General features: G+C 44.4%; 1 protein-coding gene across 4 annotated transcripts in view; it reads right to left on the reverse strand.

The window, feature by feature from the left end:
• The window catches only part of psd3l (pleckstrin and Sec7 domain containing 3, like), a gene marked incomplete at its 5' end in the record, with an annotated part of 152,560 nt that overhangs the window by 36,448 nt on the left and 97,063 nt on the right, over positions 1–19,049 (reverse strand). For all 4 annotated transcript variants that reach the window (XM_084158985.1, XM_084158987.1, XM_084158986.1 and 1 more), the window contains one exon: positions 9,264–9,307. In XM_084158985.1, the coding sequence (XP_084015111.1) occupies positions 9,264–9,307 (44 nt within the window). The remainder of the gene's footprint in view (positions 1–9,263; positions 9,308–19,049) is intronic.

The following is a 19,049-nucleotide window of genomic DNA, read 5'->3' on the forward strand; positions in this document are numbered from 1 at the left end:
GCTGAGGGAAGAAGGTTCTCACCCAAGATTTGACGATACATGGCCCCGTCCATCGTCCCTTTGATGCGGTGAAGTTGTCCTGTCCCCTTAGTAGAAAAACACACCCAAAGCATAATGTTTCCACCTCCATGTTTGACGGTGGGGATGGTGTTCTTGGGGTCATAGACAGCATTCCTCCTCCTCCAAACACGGCGAGTTGAGTTGATGCCAAAGAGCTCGATTTTGGTCTCATCTGACCACAACACTTTCACCCAGTTCTCCTCTGAATCATTCAGATGTTCATTGGCAAACTTCAGACGGCCCTGTATATGTGCTTTCTTGAGCAGGGGGACCTTGCGGGCGCTGCAGGATTTCAGTCCTTCACGGCGTAGTGTGTTACCAATTGTTATCTTGGTGACTATGGTCCCACCTGCCTTGAGATCATTGACAAGATCCTCCCGTGTAGTTCTGGGCTGATTCTTCACTGTTCTCATGATCATTGCAACTCCACGAGGTGAGATCTTGCGCCAAGGGAGATTGACAAGTATTTTGTGTTTCTTCCATTTGCGAATAATCGCACCAACTGTTGTCACCTTCTCACCAAGCTGATTGGCGATGGTCTTGTAGCCCATTCCAGCCTTGTGTAGGTCTACAATCTTGTCCCTGACATCCTTGGAGAGCTCTTTGGTCTTGGCCATGGTGGAGAGTTTGGAATCTGATTGATTGATTGCTTCTGTGGACAGGTGTCTTTTATACCGGTAACAAGCTGAGATTAGTCCCTTTAAGAGTGTGCTCCTAATCTCAGCTCATTACCTGTATAAAAGACAACTGGGAGCCAGAAATCTTTCTGATTGAGAGGGGTCAAATACTTATTTCCCTCATTAAAATGCAAATCAATGTATAACATTTTTGACATGCGTCTTTCTGGATTTTGTTGTTGTTATTCTGTCTCTCACTGTTCAAATAAACCTACCATTAAAATTAGACTGATCATTTCTTTGTCAGTGGGCAAACAAACAAAATCAGCAGGGGATCAAATACTTTTTTCCCTCACTGTACCTGTGGATGTATTTCAAGGCCTACCTTCAAACTCAGTGCCTCTTTGCTTGAGTAATCAGCCAAGACCTCAGAAAAGAAATTGTAGACCTCCACAAGTCTGGTTCATCCTTGGGAGCAATTTCCAAATGCCTGTAGGTACCACGTTCATCTGTACAAACAATAGTACGCAAGTATACACACCATGGGACCACGCAGCCGTCATACCGCTCAGGAAGGAGACGCGTTCTGTCTCCTAGAGATGAACGTACTTTGGTGCGAAAAGTGCAAATCAATCCCAGAACAACAGCAAAGGACCTTGTGAAGATGCTGGAGGAAACATGTACAAAAGTATCTATATCCACAGTAAAACAAGTCCTATATCGACATAACCTGAAAGGCCGCTCAGCAAGGAAGTAGCCACTGCTCCAAAACCGGCATAAAAAAGCCAGACTACGGTTTGTAACTGCACATGGGGACAAAGATCTTACTTTTTGGAGAAATGTGCTCTGGTCTGATAGAACTGTTTGGCCATAATGACCAAAGTTATGTTTGGAGGAAAAGGGTGGTGGCTTGCAAGCCGAAGAACACCATCCCAACCGTGAAGCACGGGGGTGGCAGCATCATGCTGTGAGGGTGCTTTGCTGCAGGAGGGACAGGTGCACTTCACAAAATAGATGGCATCATGAGGAAGGAAAATTATGTGGATATATTGAAGCAAAATCTCAAGACATCAGTCAGGAAGTTAAAGCTTGGTCGCAAATGGGTCTTCCAAATGGACAATGACCCCAAGCATACTTCCAAAGTTGTGGCAAAATGGCTTAAGGACAACAAAGTCAAGGTATTGGAGTGGCCATCACAAAGCCCTGACCTCAATCCTATATAAAATGTGTAGGCAGAACTGAAAAGGCGTGTGCGAGCAAGGAGGCCTACAAACCTGACTCAGTTACACCAGCTCTGTCAGGAGGAATGGGCCAAAATTCACCCAACTTATTGTGGGAAGCTTGTGGAAGGCTACCCGAAACGTTTGATCCAAGTTAAACAATTTAAAGGCAATGCTATCAAATGCTAATTGAGTGTATGTAAACTTCTGACCCACTGGGAATGTGATGAAAGAAATAAAAGCTGAAATAAATCATTCTCTCTACTATTATTCTGACATTTCACATTCTTAAAATAAAGTGGTGATCCTAACTGACCTAAGACAGGGAATTTTTACTAGGATTAAATGTCAGGAATTGTGAAAAACAGAGTTTAAATGTAGTTGGCTAAGGTGTATGTTAACTTCCGACTTCAACTGTATGTATGTATATATAACAACAATTAAAAATTAAATATCACATTTACATAAGTATTCAGACCCTTTACTCAGTACTTTGTTGAAGCACCTTTGGCAGTGATTACAGCCTTGAGTCTTCTTGGGTATGACGCTACAAGCTTGTCACACCTGAATTTGGGGAGTTTCTCCCATTCTTCTCTACAGATCCTCTCAAACTCTGTCACGTTGGATGGGGAGCATCGCTGCACAGCGATTTTCAGGTCTTTCCAGAGATGTTTGATCAGGTTCAAGTCCGGGCTCTGGCTGGGCCACTCAAGGACATTTAGAGACTTGGCTGTGTGCATAGGGTTGTTGTTCTGTTGAAAGGTGAACCTTCACCCCAGTCTGAGGTCCTGAGCGCTCTGGAGCAGGTTTTCATCAAGGATCTCTGTACTTTGCACGTTCATCTATCCCTCGATTCTGACTAGTCTCCCAGTCCCTGCCGCTGGAAAACATCCCCACAGCATGATGCTGCCACCACCATGCTTCACCGTAGGGATGGTGCCACGTTTCCTCCAGACGTGACGTGGTATGAGAGTCCTTTAGGTGCCTTTTGGCCACTACCGTAAAGGCCTGATTGGTGGAGCGCTGCAGAGATGGTTGTCCTTCTGGAAGGTTCTCCCATCTCCACAGAGGAGCTCTAGAGCTCTGTCAGAGTGACCATCGGGTTCTTGGTCACCTCCCTGACCAAGGCCCTTCTCCCCCGATTGCTCAGTTTGGCCGGGCGGGCAGCTCTAGGAAGAGTCTTGGTGGTTCCAAACTTCTTCCATTTAAGAATGATGGAGGCCACTGTGTTCTTGGGGACCTTCAATGCTGCAGAAATTTTTTGGTACACTTCCCCAGATCTGTGCCTCGAAACAATCCTGTCTCGGAGCTCTACGGACAATTCCTTCGACCTCATGGCTTGGTTTTTGCTCTGACATGCACTGTCTGACATGCACAATGCCTTTCAAAATCATGCCCAATCAATTGAATTTACCACAGGTGGACTTCAAATCAAGTTGTAGAAACATCTCAAGGATGATCAATGGAAACAGGATGCACCTAAGCTACATTTCGAGACTCAAAGCAAAGGGTCCAAATACTTATGTAAATAAGGTATGTTTTTTTTTTTTTTTATACATTTGCTAACATTTCTAAAAACCAGTTTTCGTTTTGTCATTATAGGGTATTGTGTGTAGATTGAATCCATTTTAGAATAAGGCTGTTACGTAACAAAATGTGGAAAAAGTGAAGTAGTCTGAATACTTTCCGAATGCACTGTACATTTATTTATATACATCTTAGCATTGGCAATTTGCTAGGTTGCTAAACCACAGATTCAAATTTGTTTCCTGTTTTGACTGTGTTCTCGCGGTATTTGGGGTCGATCTCACAGGAATATGGTCTGACTATAGGACACTCCCCAAGGTATAAAAACATTTGAGAACGTTAATTGTCGGGTTTTCTGGTTCAGATGTCATTTAAGCAGGTTTCAATGAACTACTCTCTATTAAAACCAGGTCATCTTTTTTATGACTGGATCAGGACTAGATCATGAGAGAGACTTATTCTGGTTGGTATCTGGTCATATACCCAAATAACTATACGATAAAGAAAAGAAAGGTTGATCATGAAATCATAAAATGCTTCTATGCAACCAGTATAGAACCCGACCATGACATCATAAAATGCTTCTATGCAACCAGTATAGAACCCGACCATGACATCATAAAATGCTTCTATGCAACCAGTATAGAACCCGACCATGACATCATAAAATGCTTCTATGTAACCAGTATAGAACCCGACCATGACATAAAATACATCATAAAGGCATCATTGCAACCTATTTTTTTTTTTGCACTACAAAGTGAGCTACTGTGTAACCATAATGTCCCATACTCAGTAACACATCTCCTCATCACACATCCGCCTTGAGGTTTCAGAGTTGGCAGCAATTGAGCAACGTTTACGGATGAGTTTTTTGACCTAACAACAAAGGGAAGCCTGAAATAAATTGCTGTAACTGGACTGAACCTAGTTTTAGCACCTGTTTCCCCTGCAGGTTGAGCAATGAACGCCCAAAAACGTAGTGAAATAGTGAAACTATGAATACTTCTGAATCTTGACAAAAACAACTCCCAAAAAGGCCTAACAGACTCCTACTAATCTAATTTTGCTCACGAGGAATGAGTTCTTACTAAAGGCGAGCAGCTGTGGATCAGGAGGGGCTGTGCACAGGTCAGAAATGCTGCAGTGGGGCCATTACCCAAACAAACACCACTAAAACGCATTCTGCAGATAGTGAGGGATTCTTTTACACTGTTAACAGGTTTGAGGGACTTTTTTGATAACTGCTGTGTAGTATTAAATGAAAACAAAGCAGGCCTAATTGATACTTGCAACAAACCATAACTGAATAATGACATAACTGCTTTGAAGACAAGGCCACGATTTTGATCGGTGGCCTACTTTAATACCAGGACATATAACATTATTCAATAACATATTCAAAAACAATGAGGGACTGCCTTCAATGATTTTCATTCAAAATGAAAACCAAATGAAATTCTAACTAAATTCCTAATCAACATGAAGGTCCCCATGGTCTTAGTAGCTGCAGGCTCTTCAAGAAAGACTGGTCTGATCTGGCTTGATTCAAGAGAGACATTTTCTACAAGATTCCTAATATAATTATTTTGGTGTGGTTTTGAGCAAGCAATCTTCTCTAATACATGGATTTGTAAAACGTACTACTTACTTAAGACTGGTCATGCCCTGATAGGGACGGTTTCCCGGACCTAGATTAAGCCTACTGTTAGAACTTTTAAATGAGATTCTCCATTGGGTTTTTAGTCCAAGAATAGGATTCATCTGGGTCTGGAAAGCCGTCTCCTTGTGTAAAATGCTCAAAATCAAAATTTGTCTATATGCCTTTGTATGTAGATTAATGTGACGCAACAGAAAAACTGTTGCTGTGACAACAGAGGCATATTTTTCTCTCAAGGCAGCTATTTCTGGTAAGGGGACAGTGAAGGCTCCTCCATCACACAACACATTCAACTTTAACCATTTCAAATGTAGATTTTAAACAATAATTGAGTAGTGCTAAAATATATCAATTTATGTACCAAGTGTATTCCATTTCATGTTAATGTATCCTTTGGTAGGTCTATGCTACATTTTCAATGACAAATTAAACATCCCTTAATACTGTGGTATTTAAAATCTTCCAGCTGGGGCCCCCTTGAAATCTCAAAAATGTTCCTTTACCTCAAATAACATTGAAATACCACTCTCCAGTAACGCCCCCTTACTATTTTACTCCTGTAAACAACAAATGTATTGCCTTACCTCAGAACTACAAAGCTAATATTCTTGGAAAGTGGAGATGACAACCTGCAATAATGTAAACAAAACTGTGGACAGCCTTTGTTTGCTAGCAAAGGGAGGTAAATAAGTTAATTGTTTCGACGCAGTTAGCTAAGATAATTAGCTAGCTAAGGTTGTTTACAGTTAGCAAACGCTACTACACTCTTTTGCTAGCTACCGTAACGCAGTCATGTCAAACAGATTTCCAAAAATGACAAGGTGTATCGAATTGTGTTCAAATTTAGCAATTGTGATGCACCATCCATGTACATTCGCTTTCTATCCGCTTGGCCAACAGAATGAATTAAGTAAAACAAAACGCAAAATTAAGAACATTTACTTTGAATCAGTGCATGTCTGGCTCTGAGTTAATACAGTGCAGTTGGAGTATTTGTCTGCAAACCTTCTTAGAGTGCTTAAGCAGCAAGGTCACAGAGGTCAGAAACATTGGGTGTGTGAAGCGCCGATTTTAACTAAATGCTAACAACTCTGGTCCCAAACATATTAGTTGTGACAAAAAAGCAGTGACCGAGGCCTTTCAGATCACCACTGGTCTGTTGCGTCTCCAGTGACCGAGGCCTTTCAGATCACCACTGGTCTGTTGCATCTCCAGTGACCGAGGCCTTTCAGATCACCACTGGTCTGTTGCATCTCCAGTGACCGAGGCCTTTCAGATCACCACTGGTCTGTTGCCTCTCCAGTGACCGAGGCCTTTCAGATCACCACTGGCCTGTTGCATCTCCAGTGACCGAGGCCTTTCAGTTCACCACTGGTCTGTTGCGTCTCCAGTGCCCGAGGCCTTTCAGTTCACCACTGGTCTGTTGCGTCTCCAGTGACCGAGGCCTTTCAGATCACCACTGGTCTGTTGCATCTCCAGTGACCGAGGCCTTTCAGTTCACCACTGGTCTGTTGCGTCTCCAGTGACCGAGGCCTTTCAGATCACCACTGGCCTGTTGCATCTCCAGTGACCGAGGCCTTTCAGATCACCACTGGCCTGTTGATCCCCTGTAGCTCAGTTGGTAGAGCATGACGCTTGCAACGCCAGGGTTGTGGATTCGTTTCCCACGGGGGGCCAGTATGAAAATGTATGCACTCACTAACTGTAAGTCGCTATGGATAAGAGAGTCTGCTAAATGACAAATGTAAAATGTTGTAGCTCCAGTGAGATGCCTTTGTAGATTACTAATGCCACAATAGGCCTGCTTCATTCCTTATTACTTATCAGGGAGACCGATTGTCATGTTTTTCTAATGCTAATTACAATACACTGCTTAGCTGTCACCTGTCCCATCATTTAGCTGATGATATACAAACACATACACTACCAGTCAAACGTTTGGACACACCTACTCATGCAAGGGTTTTTCTTTATTTTTACTATTTTCTACAATAGTAGTTAAGACATCAAAACTATGAAATAACACATATTGAATCATGTAGTATCCAAAAAAAGTGTTAAACAAATCAAAATATATTTTATATTTGAGTTTCTTCAAAGTAGCCACCTCAGCCTTGATGACAGCATTGCACACTCTTGGCATTCTCTCAACCAGCTTCATGAGGTAGTCACCTGGAATGCATTTCAATTAACAGGTGTGCCTTGTTAAAAGTTAATTTGTGGAATTTCTTTCCTTCTTAATGCGTTTGAGCCAATCAGTTGTGTTGTGACAAGGTAGGGGTGGTATACAGAAGATAGCCCTATTTGGTAAAAGACAAAGGCCATATTATGGCAAGAACAGATCAAATAAGCAAAGAGAAATGACAGTCCATCATTACTTTAAGACATGAAGGTCAGTCAATACGGAACATTTGCAGTCGCAAAAACCATCAAGAGTTATGATGAAACTGGCTCTCATGAGGACCGCCACAGGTTACCAGCCTCAGAAATTGCAGCCCAAATAAATGCTTCACAGAGTTAAAGTAACAGACATCTCAACATCAACTGTTCAGAGAAGACTGTGAATCAGGCCTTCATGGTCAAATTGCTGCAAAGAAACCACTACTAAAAGACACCAATAAGAAGAAGAGACTTGCTTGGGCCAAGAAACACAAGCAATGGACATTAGACCGGTGGAAATGTGTCCTTTGGTCTGGAGTCCAAATGTGAGATTTTTGGTTCCAACCGCTGTGTCTTTGTGAGACGCAGTGTGGGTGAACGGATGATCTGCGCATGTGTAGTTCCCACCATGAAGCATAGAGGAGGTGGTGTTATGGTGTGGGGGTGCTTTGCTGGTGACACAGTCTGATTTATTTAGAATTCAAGACACACTTAACCAGCATGGCTACCACAGCATTCTGCAGCGATACGCCATCCCATCTGGTTTGGGCTTAGTGGGACTATCATTTGTTTTTCAACAGGACAATGACCCAACACACCTCCAGGCTGTGTAGGGGCTATTTGACCAAGAAGGAGAGTGATGGAGTGCTGCAACAGATGACCTGGCCTCCACAATCACCTGACCTCAACCCAATTGAGATGGTTTGGTATGAGTTGGACCGCAGAGTGAAGGAAAAGCAGCCAACAAGTGCTCAGCATATGTGGGAACTCCTTCAAGACTGTTGGAAAAGCATTCCAGGTGAAGCTGGTTGAGAGAATGCCAAGAGTGTGCAAAGCTGTCATCAAGGCAAAGGGTGGCTACTTTGAAGAATCTCAAATATAAAATATATTTTGATTTGTTTAACACTTTTTTGGTTACTACATGATTTCATGTGTTATTTCATAGTTTTGATGTCTTCACTATTATTCTACAATGTAGAAAATAGTAAAAATAAAGAAAAACCCTTGAATGAGTAGGCGTGTCCAAACTTTTAACTGGTACTGCACATTTACAGCTTTGTTTGAACATAGTCCCTCAGGTCTCTTTAGTCTTAAGAAAATCATTTTAAAAAACGATAAGATACAATATGAGTCATTTTAGATGAGTCCCAAATTATAAAAAATTCAATATCATCCAGTATAACTTGAAGTGTGGCAATTTTAAATATGGAAATGTGCATTGTTGTAAATGTCTTTAGAAGTCTACAAACATTGAAAATAAAAACATGATTTCTTATCGACTGAACACTCCATTGTCACTAACTCGCTCCCCGCAGAACTCGATTTACTCAACACATAATTGACACGGTATTTCTCTGCATCGTTTAACTAGTTTATATTTCAGTGGAGTACATTTGCGCAATTCATCTGCCACCAACTAGATAATTGACTGTGGCGCCCATTGCTTCCAATTTATTTTCGAGGCCTGCAACATAAATAAATGGGTGCCCAATGTAATTAAATGGGGCCATCTGAAACAGTTTATTCATGGGATCATGTTGCTATGTTGCCCTTTAGAATGGTACTCTGGGTCAGTGTAAATGCTGAGACATTGCCTCGTTCCTTCTAGGAGGTAGAGTAGTAGAAAGTGGAAGATGCCAGGGTGATCACAGGCAAAAACAGCACTTCTATAAATATATATGTTTTCAATTCTACGCAACCGTGTATTTATAAACATTTTATTCATATACAGTATCGACATGTTTCTCCTATTGGAGCATGAATGCTTATGTTTAGAATTCAAAATAGAATCTTACTTACATGGCCCATTCCAGCTTGTCGTTTTTGATTGAGTTGTGCAAGGCCTGTGAAGAAAATCAATCTATTAGTATACATTATTTTAAAAGATTGTCTGAGCTGGTGTATGATGGTTCAAAACCCTGTATTGACATCTTGACAGCTTCCATCACATCACCATCTTCTAAACCATTTTGCGCACACACACAGACCCCTCTAAAAACAGTAAGACAATTAGGCTAAATAAAGCGAGACACATATAGTGGTAGCCTACGTGTTTACATGCACCACTGGCAGAGTGTCCATCTCAGGGTGGCTGGTATTCATCTACAGTGCATTACAGAGAAGAGATATTGACAGCTGAGGGGAAGTTGACAACGTTATCGATGGTTATGGGGTAGAAAAACCAAAAGCGCTGGACTCGCAGTGGGCCAACAACACGGGCGCTTCCTTCCTTTAGTAAACAAGCAAGCAGAAAAATGAGTATCATCACTTTGAAAAGCCCCATGCCGCGCCCAATCGGTCAAATAATATTCCGTGGAAATACCAAAAGGAGCTTTTAACCAGGAAGGAAATGCAGCCATTTGATCCCTGGGATGTCCCCTAAGACCAGTAACACTGCAGACTCAACACTAACACGTCCAGACACAGATTAAGTCCCTGGTCTAACAAGTGGTTATTTACTGGAAAGCTCTGTCCTCACCCACAGATGGAAATACAGTAATACAAAAACAGGCTATTGATTTAAACAGATGTCGAGTTAAGGAGAAAAGCTCCAATGCACAAACCATGCAACTCAAAACCAGCAGTCTAGATACATTCAAACAATTCCAGTCAGTTGTAAATGCCGTGCGAGAAAAACCGTGTCTTTGACTTCAGAATCAATAATGCTTGTTCTCCGTCTCCTCTGCATGCAGAGTTTCCTAATTCAATCTCCCAAAACGTAAATCTCCAAAACACACTGCAACTGGAGTCACAGTCAAGCAGGGCCATGCTTTTACCTTCTCATGTTTCTCCTTCTCATGTTTCTCCTTCTTTTCTTTTTCAGATGCAAATTCGGTGGAGTGGGACGTTTTCAGTGACTTGGAGCGGTGCTGCGGCGCCCGACGCATCGACTCCTCCCTGCCATATTTGACCGAGCTGCTGCCGGGCCGCCGATGGCTGCCTGTCCCCTGGACACTGTTTACTCCGATCATCTCCGAAAAAAGGCAGCTACAAAAACAGACACGAGACCAAGCAGTAGCGAGAGAGAGACCTGGAGAAGCTCCTAGATGCACAGCTGTCCCAGAGACCCTGCGCTTGTTCCAGCCCCTGCAGCGGGTAGTGGTGGTGGTGGGGGGTAGCGGGTTTCACTGAAGCCGAGGCAACGAGAGAGAGAGAGACAGAGCAGGAATGATCATATACCACGTCCACACTCTTTCAAAGCACCAGCAGTGCTGCCTTCTCCAGCATCGCTCCACTAGTGTTCGGATTCAGAGCGATAGTCCCAGTGAGAGCCTGGCGTCAGTGAGTTACACACAGAGAAGAGGGAGGGAGGGAGGGAGGAAGAGGAAGACGACAAACCCTCCTCCCTTTCCAAAACTAAGGCAAATGTATATCGCTTCATTTAAATTCGCCACAGGTCACTGAACCTGCCGCGTAAAAACAACTACACTGGGCAGAAACCTCGGGCTTTTCCACTGGCTTGTGGTAGACACCTGATGCCTAATGGACTGATCAGCCCAATGAGCAAACAGCACTGCTTTCACATCACTTCGGATTCATTCAATGCGTAAATCGAGCAAAATCGATAATCCAGAGCAATTACCGAATTCAGAGTGCGATTAAATGCAAATCAATTATTAAACGCTTGGGATTACGCAGCTGGTTCCAATTATTCCAACAAGCCAACTGGGAAATGATGAGGGGCTGGCTAAATGAATTAACACAATGAACCAGAACCACAATGTCGATCATGCCTGATAGAGCACAGCCCCCCTCCCCCCACAACACACACGGTCACTCAAATTAAACTAAAACAAGTCAATGGGATGAGTATGAAAACACAAACTAGAGTAAAAATCATGACATACTGGAGTTTAAAAGGCTTGATCAAATTGGCATTTCAGTGAGCTTTTAAGGTTTTGCAAATGAGAATCTTAATCTCCGACAGTGAACATGGGTGTTTTTCTATGAATAAACATGACAGCTCTTAGACCTGCCACCAGCTTTAACTTGCACAACCATGGACCCAAAAGCACTGATACGAACTAAATTCAGAGGTGTAATGTACAGTTGCATTGTTTCATTGGAGTTGGCATGAGTCTGTCGGTGAAAATGTCCAAAACATTTCATTTGGGACCATCTCACACCAGTGATATTAAACGGCAATTTTGGGTATGTGCCATGTTCTGTGGAAATTTGTTGGACTAAAATAAAAATGGTAGCAAATTTGCACCGCTGGGAATGGGCTCATTGGTTAGATAATTAACTCTGCCAATTCCCTTCAATTGTCTGTGGATTCCATTGTGTAGTTATCTTGTGTTTTGACGAGCTGAAAAATTCATCTTTATATAAGCCATGTGTCATAAATCCTCACCACTTATTAAATTTGTTCTCCAAATACGTATAGAAAAATAGCAAGAGTTCTATACTGTTATTTACCATATTGTGGTCACATGCAAATCAACGTGGCTTCATGTGATCACTGAGGCAGTGACCTGATGTCATCAACGTGGCTTCATGCGATCACTGAGGCAGTGGCCTGATGTCATCAACGTGGCTTCATGTGATCACTGAGGCAGTGGCCTGATGTCATCAACGTGGCTTCATGTGATCACTGAGGCAGTGGCCTGATGTCATCAACGTGGCTTCATGTGATCACTGAGGCAGTGGCCTGATGTCATCAACGTGGCTTCATGTGATCACTGAGGCAGTGGCCTGATGTCATCAACGTGGCTTCATGCGATCACTGAGGCAGTGGCCTGATGTCATCAACGTGGCTTCATGTGATCACTGAGGCAGTGGCCTGATGTCATCAATGTGGCTTCATGTGATCACTGAGGCAGTGGCCTGATGTCATCATCTTAGCCATCTGTTCCTTGGCTGTTTGCAGGAGAGAATGTTGCTGAACCATGTCTCCTGGCGTCTCCTGCAGCACTCAGGCTGCTCCCATTTCTCCCCAGTGCTGCTCAGCCTCTTTCCCACTGTGTGGTACTTTGTGTTTTATCAGAGATCTGTATATAATGAGGAGATGCTCATGTCTCTGCCCTAACAACGGGAGTCGTTGTCCCAAAGACGGGAAGGAAACTTAGGTCCAAAATAAGCCCGTAGAAAGGCATTGGGCTTATTTTGGCGAGATTTTGGCGACTCACTTCCATAACATACCCCGAGACCACACGTATATCCACCAGATTCAGCAGAAAAAAAAGTGGGTGTGACAGGCCGACGACAGGGTAATTCATTTTGGCTTACAACATTGTGACACAGCAAATTAAAGTCTCATGAGACTGTAAAACACGAAGGGATAGTCAGAGTAGCTATGATTAACTCATCAACACAGTGTAACTGATATAACTACACCAATCATGGGTTTAAATAAAGTTCATTCAAAACGTTTTTTCTTTACCATTTAAATTTCATCCAATATTTCTACCATTCATGTACTAACCAAGATCCTTTAGTGGAAATCTATAGCAGATCATTGAAGCTGGTGATGTCACAGGCTTATAGCCACTCCCCTCAGCATCATTGAGATTCATTGCATGCTTTTACTTTGACAATTATGATGCCATTTGAAAAGGTTTTACGTCTAGATGAAGACAGAGCGTCATAGACGGACAACACCCTTTGAAGTAACCTGAGATGAGTAGAAAGAGATTGACAGAAATGGCAACTACCTCTACTCAATCATTTTGCTAATGGGTATTTTGTATCATTTGAAACAAACATGTACATGAAGGAATACAGCAGCACAACAGACTGTTACAGGGTTTACATCTGTTCAGCCGGAGTGTGTGTGTTTGGCTCGCGGCCCAGTGTTTGGAAAGGGACACCTTTAGTTGTTTTTTCTTGTAGCGCATTGCTCACGCTACTCTGATGCCCAGCCAGCTACATGTGGGAGGCTTTCTGTTGTGAAGGGGGTTTTGTGAGGCTGTGTGTTGTGAAGGGGGTTTTGTGAGGCTTTCTGTTGTGATGTGGGTTTTGTGAGGCGTTGTGTTGTGAAGGGGGTTTTGTGAGGCTGTGTGTTGTGAAGTGGGTTTTGTGAGGCGTTGTGTTGTGGAGGAGGATTTGTGAGGCTTTCTGTTGTGTTGTGGAGGGGTTTTGTGAGGCTGTGTTGTGTGTTGTGGAAGGGGTTTTGTGAGGCGTTGTGTTGTGGAGGGGGATTTGTGAGTCTGTGTGTTGTGTTGTGGAGGGGGATTTGTGAGGCTTTCTATTGTGTTGTGGAGGGGTTTTGTTAGGCTTTCTGTTGTGGAGGGGGTTTTGTGAGGCTGAGCATATGGCGCTCATTGTCTTTATGTTAATACAGTTGATGAACTCTGAATAAATGATGACTATAACCTTACAAAGGAATTTTCTGCACTTTCCTACTCATCTTGCTGTCACCTCTCCCATTTCATAGCCCGTCATCTGAGAAGCTTTAAGTAATAAAGCAAGGTAAGATGATTGATAAGGACCAGCTATGTAAGGATGATTTGTAGCACTGCTCCCGACCATTGTAACTCTCGGTGACGATACAGTTCATTACCCTTAATAAATAGTGTACAACAGAAAATATGCTAATGGTTGCAGAAAACTATCCAAGCATGTTTTTCACTATCTCTAAATGGAACTATCACTTTTTTCAGATAACATTTCAATTTAAAATCACACCATCATGAGAATGAGAACTACTTAAATCAACCGCGTTAACCACTAGCGTGCTCTGCTGGGCCCCGATTTAAGATTCAGTGTTTGGGGTTATACTTCCATTATGTGACTTGACCATGTTACTGTACCATTGAGAGCATCCTGACTGGCTGCATCACCGCCTGGTATGGCAACTGCTCGGCCTCCGACCGCGAGGCACTACAGAGGGTAGTGCGTACGGCCCAGTACATCACTGGGGCCAAGCTTCCTGCCATCCAGGACCTCTAAACCAGGCGGTGTCAGAGGAAGGCCCTAAAAATTGTCAAAGACTCCAGACACCCTAGTCATAGACTGTTCTCTCTGCTACCGCACGGCAAGCGGTACCGGAGCGCCAAGTCTAGGTCCAAAAGGCTTCTTAACAGCTTCTACCCCCAAGCCAAAATACTCCTGAACAGCTAATCATGGCTACCCGGACTATTTGTTTTGATCAGTAATCACATCTTCAACAGATTGGACTCATTCATTCACTGTGGATCTGGGTGGCTTACATGGCAACAAGCTGTTCAGCATTAGCAATTTAATCAGATCAGATAAAGCGATCTGTTTATTATACAAGTGACTAAATTGCTTTACAGTGTCAAGTTTGTTAAATTTGACATGGGAGCACTGTTGGTTTAAAATAAATTAGCAGAAGATGTTTTCTACTGTACATGGACGTTTACAGAAAAAGCGCTATTTTGTTATTCTGCAAAAATGTCTGAACCCTATCGTCTATAACAAACTATACACATCAATCAGCATTCTGCTAAAATGTATGAAAAGATGTCAATATCCTACAAATCTCTGAAAACCCATGGTGCCATGTATAGCATTTGCTGGGAGATGTGTAAACGATTGCGGAGGCTGACAATGGATCAGAAAGGAGAGTACAGCCACTGAGCTCTCCCTCCCGGTCTCAACCAGGGGTACGTCATCCCAGCCGCTTAGCTCTCCCTCCCGGTCTCAACCAGGGGTCCATCATCCCAGCCACTGAGCTCTCCCTCCCGGGCTCAACCAGGGGTCCATCATCCCAGCCACTGAGCTCTCCCTCCCGGTCTCAACCAGGGGTCCATCATCCCAGCCACTGAGCTCTCCCTCCCGGGCTCAACCAGGGGTCCATCATCCCAGCCACTGAGCTCTCCCTCCCGGTCTCAACCAGGGGTCGATCATCCCAGCCACTGAGCTCTCCCTCCCGGGCTCAACCAGGGGTCCATCATCCCAGCCACTGAGCTCTCCCTCCCGGGCTCAACCAGGGGTCCATCATCCCAGCCACTGAGCTCTCCCTCCCGGTCTCAACCAGGGGTCCATCATCCCAGCCACTGAGCTCTCCCTCCCGGTCTCAACCAGGGGTCCATCATCCCAGACACTGAGCTCTCCCTCCCGGTCTCAACCAGGGGTCCATCATCCCAGCCACTGAGCTCTCCCTCCCGGTCTCAACCAGGGGTCCATCATCCCAGCCACTGAGCTCTCCCTCCCGGTCTCAACCAGGGGTCCATCATCCCAGCCACTGAGCTCTCCCTCCCGGTCTCAACCAGGGGTCCATCATCCCAGCCACTGAGCTCTCCCTCCCGGTCTCAACCAGGGGTCCATCATCCCAGCCACTGAGCTCTCCCTCCCGGTCTCAACCAGGGGTCCATCATCCCAGCCACTGAGCTCTCCCTCCCGGTCTCAACCAGGGGTCCATCATCCCAGCCACTGAGCTCTCCCTCCCGGTCTCAACCAGGGGTCCATCATCCCAGCCACTGAGCTCTCCCTCCCGGTCTCAACCAGGGGTCCATCATCCCAGCCACTGAGCTCTCCCTCCCGGTCTCAACCAGGGGTCCATCATCCCAGCCACTGAGCTCTCCCTCCCGGTCTCAACCAGGGGTCCATCATCCCAGCCACTGAGCTCTCCCTCCCGGTCTCAACCAGGGGTCCATCATCCCAGCCACTGAGCTCTCCCTCCCGGTCTCAACCAGGGGTCCATCATCCCAGCCGCTGAGCTCTCCCTCCCGGTCTCAACCAGGGGTCCATCATCCCAGCCGCTGAGCTCTCCCTCCCGGTCTCAACCAGGGGTCCATCATCCCAGCCGCTGAGCTCTCCCTCCCGGTCTCAACCAGGGGTCGATCATCCCAGCCGCTGACTCGCTCACTGCTGCGGGTTCTTAAAATACCACAGCAGTAATTATTCTATAGAGCAGCTCCTGATGGGCTATAGGCACAGACACAATCATCTAAAGAAACGTGTCTGTTCCAGCGTATACCCTTCAACTGTGTGTTAATATCTAGGCTACACTATGTGCCTTATACAGCGGCCCTGCTTACACAGGGTTGTGGAGCGGTCTTAAATGTCATATCCAAAGGAAGTTGAATAACAGCACTGTCGGCCATTATTTACTTGCCCTTTCTTAGAAAATATAAACAGGGCCCTGGCACTTGCGTTGCCAACATACAGTACAGAGGACATCTCTGGGAGGCTTAGCTGTGCTAAATATATGGGTCAATCCATCACAATATATGACAGGCACTGTTCAAACACCACCTACCAAGAGGAAAGAATGTTCCGGGTAATATGAACCATGTGGAGATAGCGACACAATGTTAAAAGCTGCTTCATCAGAATCGGGGCATTACTAGTTTATTGTTAATGACACGTGGGGGAAAAAAGTGTCTTCCATAATTGTTTTCTTGTATAGTATAGTAAATTCAATAAATGAAGTGATAACCATTCATTCAAGGCATTTAACTTTTCAGGAAAGTACACCGATGTGAGTTACTGACTGGGTCTTTTCTTCTTAGCAGGGGGACTAGAGTGGCGTAAAGCTCGCCACCATTGGGCTCTGAAGCAGTGGAAACGCGTTCTCTGGAGTGATGAATCACGCTTCACCATCTGGCAGTCCGGCGGATGAAATTGGGTTTGACGTTTGCCAGGAGAACGCTACCTGCCCCAATGCATAGTGCCAACTGTAAAGTTTGGTGGAGGAGGAATAATGGTCTGGGGCTCTTTTTCATGGTTCGGGCTAGGCCCCTTAGTTCCAGTGAAGGGAAATCTTAATGCTACAGCATACAATGACATTCTAGACGATTCTGTGCTTCCAACTTTCTGGCAACAGTTTGGGGAAGGCCCTTTCCTGTTTCAGCATGACAATGCCCCCGTGCACAAAGCGAGATCCATATTAATGCCCATGCTCTTTAATTATTTGTAACTTTTATTTAGTATTATTTTATATTGTATGTTTTTGTGATTTTAAAACTGCATTGTTGGTTAAGGGCTTGTCAGTAAGCATGTCACTGTTGAATTCGACGCATGTGACGATTTTTGATTTGATGCATAAATGTTTGTCGAGATCAGTGTGGAAGAACTTGACTGGCCTGCACAGAGCCCTGACCTCATCACCATCTAACACCTTTGGGATGAATTGGAACGCCGACTGCGAGCCAGGCCTAATCGCCCAACATCAACGCCCGACCTCACTAATGCTCATGGCTGACTGGAGGCAAGTCCCCGCAGCAATGTTCCAACATCTAGTGGAAAGTCTTCCCAGAAGAGTGGAGGCTGTTATAGCAGCAAAGGGGGACCAACTCCATATTCATGCCCATGATATTGGAATGGGATGTTGGACGAGCAGGTGTCCACATACTTTTGGTCATGTAGTGTATCTGAGTGAGAGTGACTAACAAAATCAAAATGGGGGCCCCCTGGAGGTCAGGGCCCCTGCCCTGCGTGAACGGTTGGTAATTCAGCCATGCTTACTACAAGTTTAGATAGCTGGCTATACTAACTAGAATCATTTATCTAAAAAAGTTTAACTGATATGGGCTTAATGAATGACTGTCAGTGAGTGAAATATATCAAGAGGAAAACTGGTTTTATTAAAATGTGTTATTATTATTTACATTTTTTATTACCGAACCGGACCTCTGTGTCCTCATATGTAGCTACGGCCCTGATGACGATGATAACAGATAATACATATTTGGGGGGGGAAATGGTAGCTAACCGGTCTGTCTATTAGCTGGGGTTTTCAAGATAAGCCTCCCAATTTGTTTGTCGACTTAAGTCGGCAACATCTGAAAATGTTTACAGCAATTTTTAGTTGACAATAGTTTACTTACATAAATGGGAAACAATGAACTCTATCATTAATGAGATCCTATTGGTGAGCAGAGATACATTTACATTTTAGTCATTTAGCAGACCCTCTTATCCAGAGCGACTTACAGGAGCAGTTAGGGTTAAGTGCCTTGCTCAAGGGCACAGACAGATTTTTCACCTAGTCGGCTCGGGGATTAGAACCAGCGACCTTCCGGTTACTGGCACAACGCTCTTAACCACTAAGCTACCTGCGATACGACAGAAACATTTGGCTTCCCTCTTATGATATATACTGAACAAAAATATAAAAGCAACATGCAACAATTTCAAAGATTTTGCTGAGTTACAGTTCATGTAAGGAAATCAGTCAATTGAAATAAATAAATTAGGCCCTAATCTATGGATTTCACATGACTGGGCAGGGGCGCAGCCATGGGTGGGCCAAGGAGGGCATAGGCCCACCCACTGGAGAGCCAGGCCCAGCCACTCAGAATTAGTTTTTACCCACAAAAGGGCTTTATTACATTTTAGTCATTTAGCAGATGCTCTTATCCAGAGCGACTTACAGTTAGTGAGTGCATTCATTTTCATACTGGTCCCCCGTGGGAATCGAACCCACAACCCTGGCGTTGCAAGCGCCATGCTCTACCAACTGAGCTACAACTGAAATACTCCTCTGCACCCCCCCTCCCTCGATCCCGCAGGTGAAGAAGCCAGATGTGGAGGTCCTGGGTTGGCGTGGTTACACGTGGTCTGCGGTTGTGAGGCCGGTTGGACGTACTGCCAAATTCTCTAAGACGACGTTGGAGGTGGCTTATGGTAGAGAAATTAACATTTAATTCACTGGCAACTGCTCTGTTGAACATTCCT

Source organism: Coregonus lavaretus, assembly GCF_964263955.1.
Source record: "Coregonus lavaretus genome assembly, chromosome: 4".
In the NCBI taxonomy this organism is placed as follows: Eukaryota; Metazoa; Chordata; class Actinopteri; order Salmoniformes; family Salmonidae; genus Coregonus; species Coregonus lavaretus.